This window comes from Hypanus sabinus, chromosome 30 (genome assembly GCF_030144855.1).
Source record: "Hypanus sabinus isolate sHypSab1 chromosome 30, sHypSab1.hap1, whole genome shotgun sequence".
NCBI classification, from domain to species: Eukaryota; Metazoa; Chordata; class Chondrichthyes; order Myliobatiformes; family Dasyatidae; genus Hypanus; species Hypanus sabinus.
In genome coordinates, this window is record NC_082735.1 from 15,592,342 (window position 1) to 15,607,039 (window position 14,698).

A 14,698-nucleotide genomic window follows, 5' to 3' on the forward strand; every position below is an offset into this window, starting at 1 on the left:
TTTTGTTGTTTGGGAATTCATGGTGAGATTTTGCTCTGGGCACAATTGCCATCTGAAGGAAACTAAGCACATTTCACACATCATGATGTGAATATTGAACCACATGATCTCAATGAGCACACTGTCCATGTTCTAGTGAGGAATGGCCAGGGTAAAAATTGCCAATTTTTGTGTTGTTTAAGCAGTTTTTTGTAGGCTCTCAATTGAGAGCCAGACAAATTATGTTAGAAAATGTGTTATTCGATTGTCTGAATAAAGGCAGAAGGATGCTGAAGGCGTGTATATTAATTTACTCTCATATTTTACTTTTCATCATATAGACTCATATTATTAGTTGTCTCAATGTTCTAAATGCTGACTTACTTCCATTTTTTCATGTGAACCATAGGCACACCCATTGCATGACCCATGTAGCCAGCAATGCTGATTATTTAACCATAAGGCCATAAGAGCAGAATTTGGCCCATTGAGTCTGTTCCACCATTCCATCATGGCTGATCTATTATCGCACTTAACCATATTTTGCTGCCTTCTTCCTCTGATGTCCTTACTAATTGCGAAACAATCAACCTCTGCTTGAAATATACCCAATGAGTTGACTTCCACAGCTGCTTGTGGAGATACTGCTCCTTATCTCTGTTCTAAAAGGACATCCTCGTATTCTGAGGTGTGCCGTCTGGTCCAAGTCTCCCTTGCTACAGGAAACATCCTCTCCATGCCCACTCTATCTATTAGCTCAGTGGTGTGTGTATCATTCTCACACACTAGACCATAAGATGTAGTAGCAGAATTAGGCCATTTGGCCCATCGAATCTGCTCCAACATTCAATCATGGCTGATCCTTTTTTCCCTCTTCAACCCCAGTTCTTCCCATAACCTTTGATGCCATGTCCATTTAAGAACCTATCAATCTTCGCCTTAAATACACCCAACCACCTAGCCTCCACAGCTGCATGTGGTAATAAATTCCACAAATTCACCACCCTTTGGCTGAAGAAATTCCTCTGAATCTCTGTTTTGAAAGGGCGCCCCTCTATCCCGAGGCTGTGCTCTCTTACCCTAGACTCTCCCACCATGGGAAACATTCTTTTCACATCAACTCTGTCTAGGCCTTTCAACATTTGAAAGGTTTCAATGAGATCCCACCCCCATCCTTCTGAATTCCAGTGTGTACAGACCCACAGCCATCAAACGTTCCTTGTATGATCACCCTTTCATTCCTGGAATCACCCTTGTGAACTTCCTCTGGACCCTCTCCAATGCCAGCACATCATTTCTAAGATGAGGGGCTCAAAACTGTTCACAATACTCAAGGTGAGGCCTCACCAGTGCCTTATAAAGCCTCAGCATCAGATCCTTGATCTTGTATTCAAGACCTCTTGAAATGAATGCTAACATGGCATTTGCCTTCCTCACCACCGACTCAACCTGCAAGTTAACCTTCAGGGTGTTCTGCATAAGGACTCTCAAGTCCCTTCGCATCTCAGATTTTTGGACTTTCTCCCCATTTAGAAAATAGTTCGCAGATTTATTTCTACTATCAAAGTGCATGACCCTGCATTTTCCAACATCGTGTTTCATCTACCACTTTCTTGCCCATTCTCCAAATCTGTCTAAGTCCTTCTGCATCCTACCTGGTTCCTCAACACTACCTGCCCCTCCAGTAGGAAAATAAGGAGTGAACAGAGTATGGTAGCAAGCTTTTGTAATGCAAACTTAAGACCAATGGTGATCCAGCTAAAGCTACACATCCTCACGTGGAGAACACAGTGACCATTAGAAGGAAGAAACCTTCCCCTTTCACCAAAGTGACCATTGAGGACCACGGACACTGGATGGGAGGGAAGTTGGATGTGCATAATTTTGGTACTTGATTGCTGTGTAGAGTTGAATTTCAGAGGTCATTAGAGAGTGTTGTGATGTTAAGGTAGAATTTTATGTTAATACAGACAAGTTCCAGTCAGCTATGGGGCTTTGGTACATCAGAGTCTTCAATATAACACGAAAGAGCAGGGAAGCGGTCAGAGGGCCAGATGAAGGAGAAGTGGACGATCAACTGTGTTTGGAGATCCACTGTCCACACAGCTTTACAGGCAGCATTTTCACATTAATTTGACTGTGGAGTAGTTCATTAGGAGATGTTCTCACAGGGATATGCTACATACTTCAAATCTACAAATCACCTTGAAATTGAATGTCACATTGAACTTAAAAACCTTCGCTTCTCTCCCTGCTTTTCCAACCACTCATCTTGTGCTGTATGCTGTCACCACAGACTCATGGTCACTTCTCAAGTAGACTCCTCCTTTGGGAGACAGCACAAAGCATTTTTAACATGTGATATACCCTTTATGGAGCTCTCACTGGTGCAGATATCCACTGTGTTGAGGGCATCTTTATTGCCCTGAGGATACTGCCCTATAACCTGTGAGGAGAATATCACAGTGAGTGATAGTGGCTCCCAGATAATGACGGTGAACTCCCTACAACTGTGGGCAGCATTGGCTGCCAAGTCAAGCTGAGTATTGCTCCCCTGATGAAAGGGGATCCATTCAACCTCCAACTCCTCATACCTGTCTAGAGACTGTGTGTGAGAGGGTAATGTCCAAAACTATTAAATGTCATAAAGTAATAGTCACATTCTTTAAGCAGTGGCTGAACTGGATGGATCTCCCAGCCACTGTGCTGACATTACGGAGGCTCAGCCCATCTGTCACTGGAGAGAGGGAGCAGTAGAAGTTGGAGAAGTAATTTCAAAAGCCTACATTTTTGTAGTAAATTCAGGGAAATGAATGTAGCGTTGTGTTGTCATCAGAAATAACCCAAAAGGAAAGCACTGAAACAGATCTGTTTGCAGCAAAACCACGCGGTAGACATCAACAACATGGAGGCAAGTGGCTGGTAAGTGACAACAATAATACCAAAAAGCATCAAGTAAATATGAGGCTTGACCACTTTCAATAAAACCGGTTGTAACTTTCACCTTAACATTCTAAAGAATTACTTCTACTAACCCTCTATCTTTAGGTCCATTATCGACATGAAACTAGCCAGCAGACTTCCTTATTCAATGAGAACACTTAGCAGCTGAATTCACTTGTGCCATCACCATTCGGTGTGCTGGCTCCTGTACTACTAATTACCCACACCTCACCACAAAAGACTCAGCCAGCTTCAAAACGGGCATAAGCCTCCCCACCATCGAGGACATCTTCAAAAGGCAGTGCTTCAAGAAGGCAGCATCCGTCATCAAAGGTTACGGGGAAATGACAAAAGAATGGGCAAGAGAGGGATAATAAATCAGCCATGACTGAATGGTGGGGCAACTCTATAGATGAATGGCCTCATTCTACTCCAATTTCTGATGGTCTTCTTAAGGACCCTCTCCATCGAAGACATGACCTCTTCTCATTATTACCATCAGGGAGGTGGTAAAAGAGCTTCAAGACTCACATTCAAATTGCTAGGAACAGCTTCTTCAACTCTGCTATCAGATTTGTGCAGGGTCTCGAACCGATGAGCACCAGCTCACTATGCTTCTTGAGCACTATTTATTACAATTTTTTTTTAAAAAAGTACAGTTCAAAACTGTACTGCTGCCAGAAAAAAAGCAACAAATTTCATGATGTATACTGTATCAGAGATAATATTCTGATTCTGATCCTGGTTACATAGGAACATAAGAAATGTGAGCAGGAGTAGGCCATCTGACCCATTGAGCCTGGCTCCGCCATTCAATAAGATCATGGCTGATCTGGCCATGGACTCATCTCCACCTACCTGCCTTTTCCCCAAAATCCTCAATTCCCCTTCTATGCAGAGATCTATCCAACCTTGACTTAAATATATTTACTGAGTTAGCCACCACTGCTTGTGCACCTACAGTACCAGTATCAGAGGTGTTAACCTGGAGTGCTAGCTCGTGTGATACTGACTTTCTTCATTATTGTCCTGATGCTCGATTGCCACCAGCTGACCAGAGGGGAGCCTTAGCTCTCTGAAAGAAGAAAGGTACAGGGGAAGGGACTTGGCAAGGGGGTGAGGACAAGTTAGACATGCTTGCTTACAATATTTGCAGTTTGTAAATGACTGTGCAATGATGAAGGAGTAGAAGGTGAGTGTCTTCTATAAGCTACAGTGACCTCCACATCATAGTCTTTGTGTCTCTAACAGCTGGCCTTATATCGGCCATTCTGCCTTTAAAGATGTAAGCTGCAGGAGCCATACACATTACTGAGGTTGGTAATGACTATGTACACTCTTCATTTGCAGGAAAAAATGGAGTGTGCTAATGGGACATTGGTGAATGATTTTGTTGCTAATGGGACATTGGTGAATGATTTTGTTGCTATGGTTGAACAACCAGCTGTATACACATGCTATGTTTTGTATATTAGAACATTGTAAAGTTTGTAAGTGTTTGGTTGGCACTTGGGGTGATGCCAGTGCTGGGGTTTGGGCCATGGTAGTTGTGATTATGACTATCCAGAGTGAATGGTCAATTTGGAGTTAGTGCAACATTTTCCTTAGTACGTAACAGGCAACAAACTAAGAAGGCACATTCTTGTTAGGCTCATTTAGAAACATTAAAAACTAATTCAAGGTAAAATAACACCAAACATCTTTAAATGTAGAGAACAATTGTCATGAATTAGATTTATGTCTAAAATGCCCGTGCTGTATCTCCCATTCAGATTAGTGTTCCTTTCTATACCGTCTGCAAACGCCAAATGGAGAAATGTATTGAGAGATTTCCAGTTCATTTGCTCCTGGAGCTATCTACTGGACTCTGAGTGTTGTCTGGCATTATCTCCAGCAAGTTTTGAACCTTAAAGTACAAGAGAGTATTTGTGTTTTAAATGCAGATGTGTTGATTGGGGCAACTGAAGAGCTTGTGAAGAATTGCTGGGACTGAGTGGTTGGGCAGAAACAAGGTAGTCTTAGATTTTTAACCAGCATTTTCTTTATATTTTAGTTAACAGTACAACTTTCTTGATACATTGGTACTCGTTTTTTAACTCCCCGTAACTGCCATTTGAAAATATGACTTATTCTGAGACTGCTAGAATTGCTTGCCAAGGGCAACCCCCTTTTATATTAGGAAGAAGAGACCATAAATGAGAACACAGAGCTTGGGATCTCTGCAATGATTCACTGTCAATATGAATAGGATTCAAATGTAATTTGCAGAAAATGTGAACAAGGACATTTGAAAGGGGTAAAAAGAAAGGTGTGATTTATTTTATTTTTGTCACAGCCAAATGATTGATTTGATAAGCTGAAAGATCCACTGGTACCATCAATGATTTCTTACTGGAATTAAATGGATGTCCTAAGTCTGTGGATATAGACATGCACATGTATGAGAGAGAGAATATGTGAAGAATGGCAGGGGAACTTGGACAAGCTGCACATCAATCAGAGAAGCCATTTAAGATACTTCCAGGAGACGTATTACATTCCAACTTTAACAACCTTCAAGCTGTGAATGAATACTAATAATCAACTCCATGTGCACTGTCCTGCTATAGTGTATAAGAGATGCTTTAGAAATTAACGGAGCCATCGTTTACTCACTAGTCTAATGGGATATGCACACCCATTACAGCTCAATTTGGCCTTCAAATCAAATTACAGAAAGGTGTTCTGATCAAGAGAATTACGACTTCCTCACGGAGCTTCAGAATCAGAATGAGAATCAGGTTTAGTATCACAGACAAATGTGTTGAAATGTGTGTGCTCTTTTACAGCAGCAATACAGTGCCATACATAAAAACTATAAATTTTAATAAGAGATATATATAAAATATTAAATTAACTAAGCAGTGCAAAAGGAGAAAAAAAGAAGTAATATTCATGTATTTTTTCACTGTCTATTCAGAAATCTGATAGTGGAGGGGAAGAAGCTCCCCTCCAGAATGTGTGTCTTCAAATTCCACACTGACCAACGTCAGGCAGGTACTGGTGTTGCTGAGCACCCTGTAAGCAGTTAAAGATAACTAAACCCACTTTCCTCTTTTTGATTGAGGAAAGATAAGATGGGGATCTGCTTTGGAATGGTCCTGCCCAGAATCGCCTGTCAGTTTAGGTTTCAATCATTATTTTTTTTTAAAATGTTGCATTTTGAATGATGCAATGAACAAAGGATGTTGCCCATTTGCTAACACGCCTGAACTCTCCGTCATTATTTCTATAGGGCACAGGTTCCACAAATGGTCAGCTAACCACTGCAGTGCACCAAACTGCCTTGCCCTTCTGTCCAAATCCAAATTCACCAGCATATCAGAACCATAGAAAAGTGCAACGCAGAAACAGGCCCTTTGGCCCATCTAATCAGTGGCAAGCCTGTGTTATCTCTAATGTGCCTCAGTTAACAAGCATTCAAGAAAGTGAGTCTTGGTTTTGTGGTTTCCTCAAACAATCATGGAATGAGTAGATTTATGGCTAAGATCAACAGACGTTTAAACATTATGTCAATCAAAGGAACGAGGGTTGTTTTGGAAAAGTGTAGAAAAGAAAGTTCAGCCAGCAAAAAATCTGCTGGGGAAACTCAATGGGTTGAACAGCATCTGTGAGGGAGCGAGGGATTAGCAATGTTTCAGAATGATCACAACGGAAGTGTCAAAAATTTCCTTCCCTCTTCAGTTGTTGCTTTGTTCTTCCAGCATTTTGATGTTTCACATTCCAGCATTTGCTGTCTCTGTGTCTCCAGAATTTTACTGGATGATGGAGAATGTAGGAGAGACCATTTGGCCTACTCCTGGCTTTCATTTCTTATGTTTAGGAGAAGTGAATGAAGCCTGATTTCTTAACATTGCATCAGATTTGTTACCATGGCACAGGCTACAGGATTTGATGGTACATACACTATTCAGCTTCCATTAACTTGTTCAGTTCACCTTCTTAAATATTACTACTAAAGCAAGTTCAAAGAATTGCTTCATTATAGGCCACTCCATGAAATTATCAATATATAGCAAGACTCACAGAGTTGTCTGCAGTTTTAAAAGTACATCGGGTCAACACAGCAGGAAATAGCTGGGAGTCTCCTAGTTTTACAGCTTGTGTTAAGGGGAACCAAACGCCAAAGAACTGTCAGCAAATATTAAAATGAAACATAAAAATAGACTCAATTTGTATAAGTTCATGAGATCTTTAAAGATGAATATTATTAATAATAAATCAGAGCAGGCGTTAAGGGGAATAAGATTTTAATATTATCAACTCTCATGGCAACTAACTAAACTTGTCTCAAACGTAAAGCATTAGAAAGGCTTCCCATCTCAACAGTCTGCCTCAGTGCTTGTCTTCCACTCTTTTACTCCTTTGCTTCAAAGAAGATTGAAAAGATTATGATTGTGCACTCTGTGTGTCTAGTAACATTGAATTCAAAGTGGTATCATTTACAAATGTCGAAATTTTCAAAATCTGGAATGAGGGGTGCTAAAGCATTTTCTATTTAACACGGAGAATAAAAAGATATGGGGATAAAAAGCATCTTTTAAATGAATATTTGCTGACCTGTTGTGACCCAGTAGAAGGCAAGCCAGAATCTAACTATAGAAGACTTGCTCTCAGTGGCTCCGGTGGTATCACATAGGGGATTGCTTTATTCAGTCACACCCCTGTCCTGAGGATGCATGCTTTCCATAGGTCAATCTCCAGCCAACCATCTACTGGGATGCCCCAAGATATTGATGCCTACGTAAAGCCAGAAGCCGTCTGTGGTTTAGTAGTCAGAAACTCCAAAAGTTCAGATTTTATATATATAAAGCCTAAACACTCTTTTTAAAAAAAAAGCAACAGATATTCCACAGACTACCCCTAGTAAGCAGATAGTTCTTTGGTAACTTCTACTGAATTGAAATTTTGTTCACACCGCAAATCCCTTCAAAACCTTCTTTTGATAAAATGACCGTTGTGTGTTCTTTCTGTTAATCAAGCACAAATTAAACAATTGGATAAAAATCTGGACACAAAATATGAAAACAACTACATTTTTTTTATACGCTGCTTGTCACTGTGATATCTGTTTAGTCCATTCCATGGTGATTTTTTTTTTTTTGTTTTCCCCTCCCTCCCTATTTCTCACAGTTCTCTGGAGGCAACGCGCACTTCCAGCTCTGTCTGTTAGTCTCATTCAATGGCAAAAAGGAAGCACAGCACTGAGGTAACAGGTAAAGGAGAAACAGCTGCCGAGACATGACAGCAACTTTCCATGCTGTGAGTTAAATGGTTATCTGCACCCTTGAACGAGCATGTTATGTGCAGCACATTTGAAATCAATATCCACAGATGCCTCCTGTCTGAGTCAATACCTATACCCAAAAGAATGGATGCCGTTATTGCCAAGCTGGAGGTTTCCACCAAGGTATAATTGCATTATTGCAATTCTTGGGTCCATTCCTTCCAATAGGTCAGCACTGAATTCCCCACACATTTACCATTTGGACTTTGAGGTCCCCTTTCATCCTGGTTCAAGTTTCAGAAACACTACCTGCAGCCTTGTGATGTGTTTTTGATTTGTCCATGCATTGCATATCGCATTGTTCATGCTCTGTGATTTTGCCGCTTCCGAAACACTTTCAATGTCCGACAGGCCCTGTCTCTGAAACAAAGCTCCAGCCTCTGTCCTCATCCAGTGCCAGAGCGCGCCAATTCTGCTCCCAGCACAGGTTTCCACGTCTCCTAGGGGAACACCGGAGTCAGCCCGGTGTTGCAGGTCATGTTGTCTTTGCCGGGCAGCCGTCGGTCATTGAACGTGTGCATGTTGATTACTGCCTCGGTCTTTACCATGACTGGTGCCTGAGGTTTGTGTTTCACTCTCCGCTGGCACGTGAGAGATAACCGTAGCTCCTGGACCATGGCGCTGCACAAGGACCTCTGGGGAAATAATAGTCACATATTTGGTAATACCACTTCTACTGTGTGTATTATTTTTTTCACTAGAACAAAGCTATGAACAGGCCATTTTGAACAAGCAAGTCATGATTCAATGTTCTGAAATATGCATGCTTGCCACAAAAGACATAAATAGAAAAGAAACAATAAAGAGTACAGTAACACAGCTCCAACAACCTGTCTCAATCACTTCAATCTTTTCTCTCACTGTGACCGCATGGGTTTCCTCCAGCTATGCCTGTTTCCTCTCACATCACAAGACGTGGGTTGATAGATTAATTAGGGATGTTAATGGCGGCGGGGACAATGTTGATCTGTGAGCTGGCGCAGGCTTTACGGGCTGAGTGGTTTCATTTATCAAGTAGGAGAGTATGTGGTAATGTGGTAACAATTAGTATCCTCCAACACTGCTTGGGTCATGTTACTGTGTTTCATTACATGGCACTGCCTTCTAAATACCTTCACTACATGGACACAATAGTTCAAGATGATAGTCCACATCCACCTTTTCAAGGACAGAGGACATCTTCCCGGGGAGGAGACATGAAAGGCGCCATGGGAGAGAACAGAGGGGCACAGTGGGCACACTGGAAATACTGTCTGTGCTAGGTTGGTGGCTGGCCCCTCCGTCGGTGCAATTCTCCAGTGTTTGTTCCCTGGAAAACCTGTGGAATGTGTGGGTTTTCTCCGAGTGCTTCAGTTTCATCCCATAGACATACCAGTAGGCAGGTTAATTGGCCATTGTGATTTATTCCGTGATTATATAGGCATCCGTTAGTCTCATGAGACCATGGATTTGCGCCTTGGAAGGTTTAGAACAAGCCTTGGAACAAGTTGGATTTCCTGTGGCTGAGCAGCACGAGATGAGGAATTGCTGTGTATTGTTCTTGCAGAGCTGTGGCTCTGGGACAACACCCCATGCAATACACTCATGGACTTGTCCTAATAATATCTCTTTGTGACTGTACGTAATATCGTAAATATATTTATTTACTTATTGAGATACAATGTAGAACAGGGGCTTTCAGCCTGCTGAGTTGCACTGCCCAGCAACCCCTGATTTAACCCTAGCCTAATCATGGAGTGTTAGCGCGTGGCCTAGTAGATAAGGCATCGGTCTAGTGATCTGAAGGTCGCAGGTTCGAGCCTCAGCTGAGGCAGCGTGTTGTGTCCTTGAGCAAGGCACTTAACAACACATTGCTCTGCGACGACACCGGTGCCAAGCTGCATGGGTCCTAGTGCCCTTCCCTTGGGCAACATCAGTGGCGTGGAGAGGGGAAGGCTTGCAGCATGGGCAACTGCTGGTCTCCCATACAACCCTGTCCAGGCCTGCGCCCTGGAAACCTTCCAAGGTGCAAATCCATGGTCTCATGAGACTAACGGATGCCTATATAATCACGGAATAAATCACAATGGCCAATTAACCTGCTAACTGGTACGTCTATGAGATGAAACTGAAACAATTGGAGAAAACACACACATTCCACAGGTAGGATGTACAGACTCCCTTCAGAGAACGCCAGAACTGACCTCTGAACTCTGACACCGCCGCGCTACCATGGCACCCTGTGTGTGTTGTGCCGGGTATGACTGTACCTGGGCCTTGGAGGGACGCTGTATGCATGCGTATGGTAGAATGACAAGTAAACTCAAACAGGTGGAACATATCAGCCCAGAACTTGTTGGGAAGATAACAGAAAGCTGATGTCTGCTCCAGCTAGTCAGGCCTATTGCTTTTAAACTCTGCACCCTATGCTGAAAATTACAGTGAAGATCTATAGTACTGACAAAGGGCATTCAGAGTGTGCTTCTAACACTCTTGAAAATTCCCATCTCCTGTCCTGATACCTCATCTCAAAATCATACAGCACCTCAAAAATTGCACCGACCGTCAAATACCCATTTAGACTAATTCTGCACCAATTCATTTTGCCAGTTGGCATAGAAAGAGGTCAGTTTGACAAATCAAATCAATGTCAGCTCACAAAATGATCAGATTCCCACTAAGTGCTTCTGTAAAGTGTTCCAGACTCGGTCACTCACCTACAAACGATGGGAAATTCACACTGACAATCAAACTAACAGCCAACGCATTGTTTGGATAATGGGAGTAACTGAGAAAGGTTCAGGCAGTCACAGGAGAATGCAGGTACTCCACACAGACTGCTCTCATTTTATTCTTTCACATTCCCATCAATTTCATATACTGGGGAAAAATACAGCAGCAATAATCTTAAACACATGAGACTCTGAAGGTGCTGCAAATCCCAGCACACAAAATGTTGGAGGAACTCAGCCGGTTAGGCAGTAACTATGGAGGTGAATAAATAGTCGCCATTTCGGCTGAGACACAAAAATAGTAGCCAACTGTCTTATTATCCCTGAAGTTACCTTTTCTAGTATTTCTCCAATTCCCTTTCAAATAAATTCTATCTACATGGGAATCTGTGCTGCAAAAGTTTTGTTTCAGATCAATCAGCTTATTCGATTTCTGCTAAAGGATAGGTCCAAGGTTCTGGCAATTCATTCAAAGCACCAATAACATTGTGAGTAATGTTTTAACACCGAGTTAGGAGCAGATGATTTAATGCTGTAGAACATTCAAGTTAAATCTGAACATGGCCTAGACAACTTTCTTTCAAATTGACAAACTTATCATAGGACAGTGATTAGAAATGGGGGCCTCAGCTAAATTATTTTTTTCTTCTTGCTTGTTTCCTCCTCTGCTAAGCAGAGGCCATCAATGTTGTCTGGAGCAGCCTCAATATCACTGTAATGGAAATCGATAAGTAATAACAAAAATACTGGAAACAGTCAGCTAGTCAGGAAAGTGGAAGACTGTACAGATGAAAGGTCTCCGATCTGAAATATTCACTCCTTTTCTTCTTCCCCGGATGCTATCCAGCCTGTTGAGTTCTCACAGTGCTTTTTGTCTTCATTCCAACTTTCCAGTTTCTGCATGTGTTTTGATTTTCATCAATAAACACTGAACGTGTCGCTCTCCTCGTTCGGTGTTACTGCGGATGTGCTTCTTCATTCATTATTCCGACAGGAGCTTCAAACGGAAAGCAAAGTTACCGCACGGACACGCAGTTAGACACCTTGTGTGCGTGGGCAGATCTGAGCTACTTTCAGACCACACGCTCCTCCAAACTTTCTGAAACAAGTTCCAGATCAGATACCTGCCTGTGAACCTAATAAATCAGTCCCGTTGCTGAGGGCAAGCAAAAGATGAAGCGAAAAAGGGAAAGACAACATCAAAAGTGTCCTGTTTCCAGGGACACCTTGGAAACTTATTATCAGGAATAACAACCTATATATCTCCCCTTGCTGTAAACAGGTGAGGGCACTTGATTTTTAATTCTCTCTTACCTGTTCACGTTCTGCAGTTTTTCGGAGCTTATAAATAAACTCTCCTATTGCCACAAACACGGACAACACCAGCCCAGCTGCCAACACAATGAAGATGCCCCCGATGTTTTGGATCCCAAGAGCACTGGCCTCCTTGTTCTCCTCCTCAGGACAGCCATTGCCACGCCACCATTTCTCTTTGATCATGTGCAGCTTGCCGTCCTCCTGAAGCTGTAGAACTGCAATGGTTATCTTTTCTTTATATGGGGAGCCTGCAGTGTGAAGGAAGACGAAGTACGTAGATAACGACACATTAAAAAACAACACAGTTAATGTGCACTTCTATCAATTCATATCTTAGTATTCATTTCAAGAGGACTTGAGTATAAATGAGGCATTATAGGACATTGTTCAGATCGCATTTTGAGTATTGTGAGCAGCTTTGGGCCCCTTATCTGAGAAAGGATGTACTGGCATTGGCGAGGGTCCAGAGGAGGTTCATGAAAAAGATCCAGGGAATGAAAAGGTTAACATATGATAACTCTGGGCCTGTAGTCACTGAGTTTAGAAAATTGAGGAGGGATCTCATTGAAACCTATCAAATATTGAAAGGCCTACAGTTGATAGAGTGGATGTGGAGAGTTATTTTCCAATAATGGGGGAGGCACGGCTCAGAATTCAAGAACACCTCTTTAGAACAGAGGTGAGGAGGAATTTCTTTTGCCAGAGGGTAGTGAATCTGTGGAATTAACTGCCACAGATGCCTGTGGAGGACAAGCCATTGGGTATATTTAAAGCAGAGGTGGATATAAGGGCATCAAATGTTACAGGGAGAAGGCAGGAGAATGAGGTTGAGAGAGATAAAAATCCAGCCATGTCTGAATGGTGGAGCAGACTATGGGCCAAATGGCCTAATTATTCTCTGCTGTCTAATGGTCTTATGGATTTAATGGTCAATTAGAAGAATATAAATGTAGTCTGTAGTTATTCTGGGTAAACTGGAGCTGTGGCAGAGGCAGTGTTGGTGTGTATCAGCTCTGTATCCTGCTCAGTTATGTACATTAAATATTAAGGGTAATGATAATTCAATGGGACATTTGGTTGATAGCCAGGACTGAAGTGAAGTGATAGGAAGCAAAGCTTGCAGACTGTCGACATCTAGTCACTCTCAGTTAGGTTGGCTTTGCACTAGCTGTCATTATGCTAACCACCAGTGTAAAGCCATGGCAGTGGAAGATATTTTCATGGCATTTTCCCAAATTCAATTTGGAAATTCAATTTAAACTAGCAGCAGAAAACCCTAATACAGATATACAATGATTCATAACAATCTGCTTGGCAAACCTGTTAAATTGTTTTAAATTGAATTGTATCTGTCATGAAACATTATCTACTTGAATTTTAATTAGAAATACTTGCAATAAATAAACCAGAGGATAAAATGAACTTTTTAATCAGCTGGTAACAGAGTCCACCCCAGTCGGCATTAAAACCTACTGTGATAACATTTTTTTTTAAGAACTGATTGTCTCATACCTAGGGGAGTTCCGATACCGTAGCCTTTCGAGTCAATGTGACCTCCTATCTGGGTCAGATTGCAGTTCCTCTGGGTAATGTATTCAATAGTAGTAGATTCCATTAGAAAGGCATAATTGGCAGCAAGAACTCGCTGGATTCCTTCTTCATTGGACTTAACAAGGGCCGTTTGCTGCCTGCTGCTCATGAAAGCCCACATCTTCTCAAAAGTGGAAATCTTTGATTTCTGTTACAGAATGAGTAAAGGATTTTGTTAACAATTTGTGCAAAACTATTTAACCCTTTCCTGATGTTGTTATGTGGGACATAAAGACATAGGCTCTGGCCTGGATCTTTGGACCTTAAAGTATTTCTATTTTTCCTTATAGTGTTACATATTTTATCACATGGCACAAAGGAATCAAATTTAACTCTTTCCATACACACTACACAAACTAAGCAATTGATGCCACAGAATTTAGTATGAGAGTCTTTGCTCCATTTTCAGCAGGTAGCTCCTATTAATGCTCAAGGACAGGAAGCAGGAAGTCATTCAGGTCTTAAGTCACCATTGTCAAACTACAGAAATATGTCTTCCTTTTTCAGTTTTCTAACTTTTTTTCTATAAATTTTCTTGTTACTTTCTTGTACTTTGTTTTATTTTCCGCTGCTTCTCTTACTGGTATACTATGTTCCCTCTAAACACCACCACTTTCAAGGACAGCTTCTATCCCACTGTTATAAAACACTTAAATGGACTTTTTGTCCATTAAAGATGAACTGTTGACTTCACAATCTGCTTTGTCAAGGCACTTACATCTTATTTTCTACCTCCATTGCACTTTCTCATTAACTTTAAGCATACAACTATATTCTGAATTTTGTTATTGCTTTTTTCCTTGTATGATTTCTAAGCATTTAGGTTTTGAAA

The 14,698-nt window shown here is 41.6% G+C and overlaps 1 protein-coding gene across 1 annotated transcript in view; it reads right to left on the reverse strand.

Moving 5' to 3' along the window:
• Positions 1-8,688: 8,688 nt before the first annotated feature.
• Positions 8,689-14,698, reverse strand: part of LOC132383421 (glutamate receptor ionotropic, kainate 3-like) — a 550,775-nt gene continuing 544,765 nt past the window's right edge. The window contains exons 14-16 of the mRNA XM_059954362.1: positions 13,789-14,014; positions 12,274-12,524; positions 8,689-8,883 (exon numbers count right to left, since the gene is read on the reverse strand). Of these exons, the coding sequence (XP_059810345.1) occupies positions 8,689-8,883; positions 12,274-12,524; positions 13,789-14,014 (672 nt within the window). The remainder of the gene's footprint in view (positions 8,884-12,273; positions 12,525-13,788; positions 14,015-14,698) is intronic.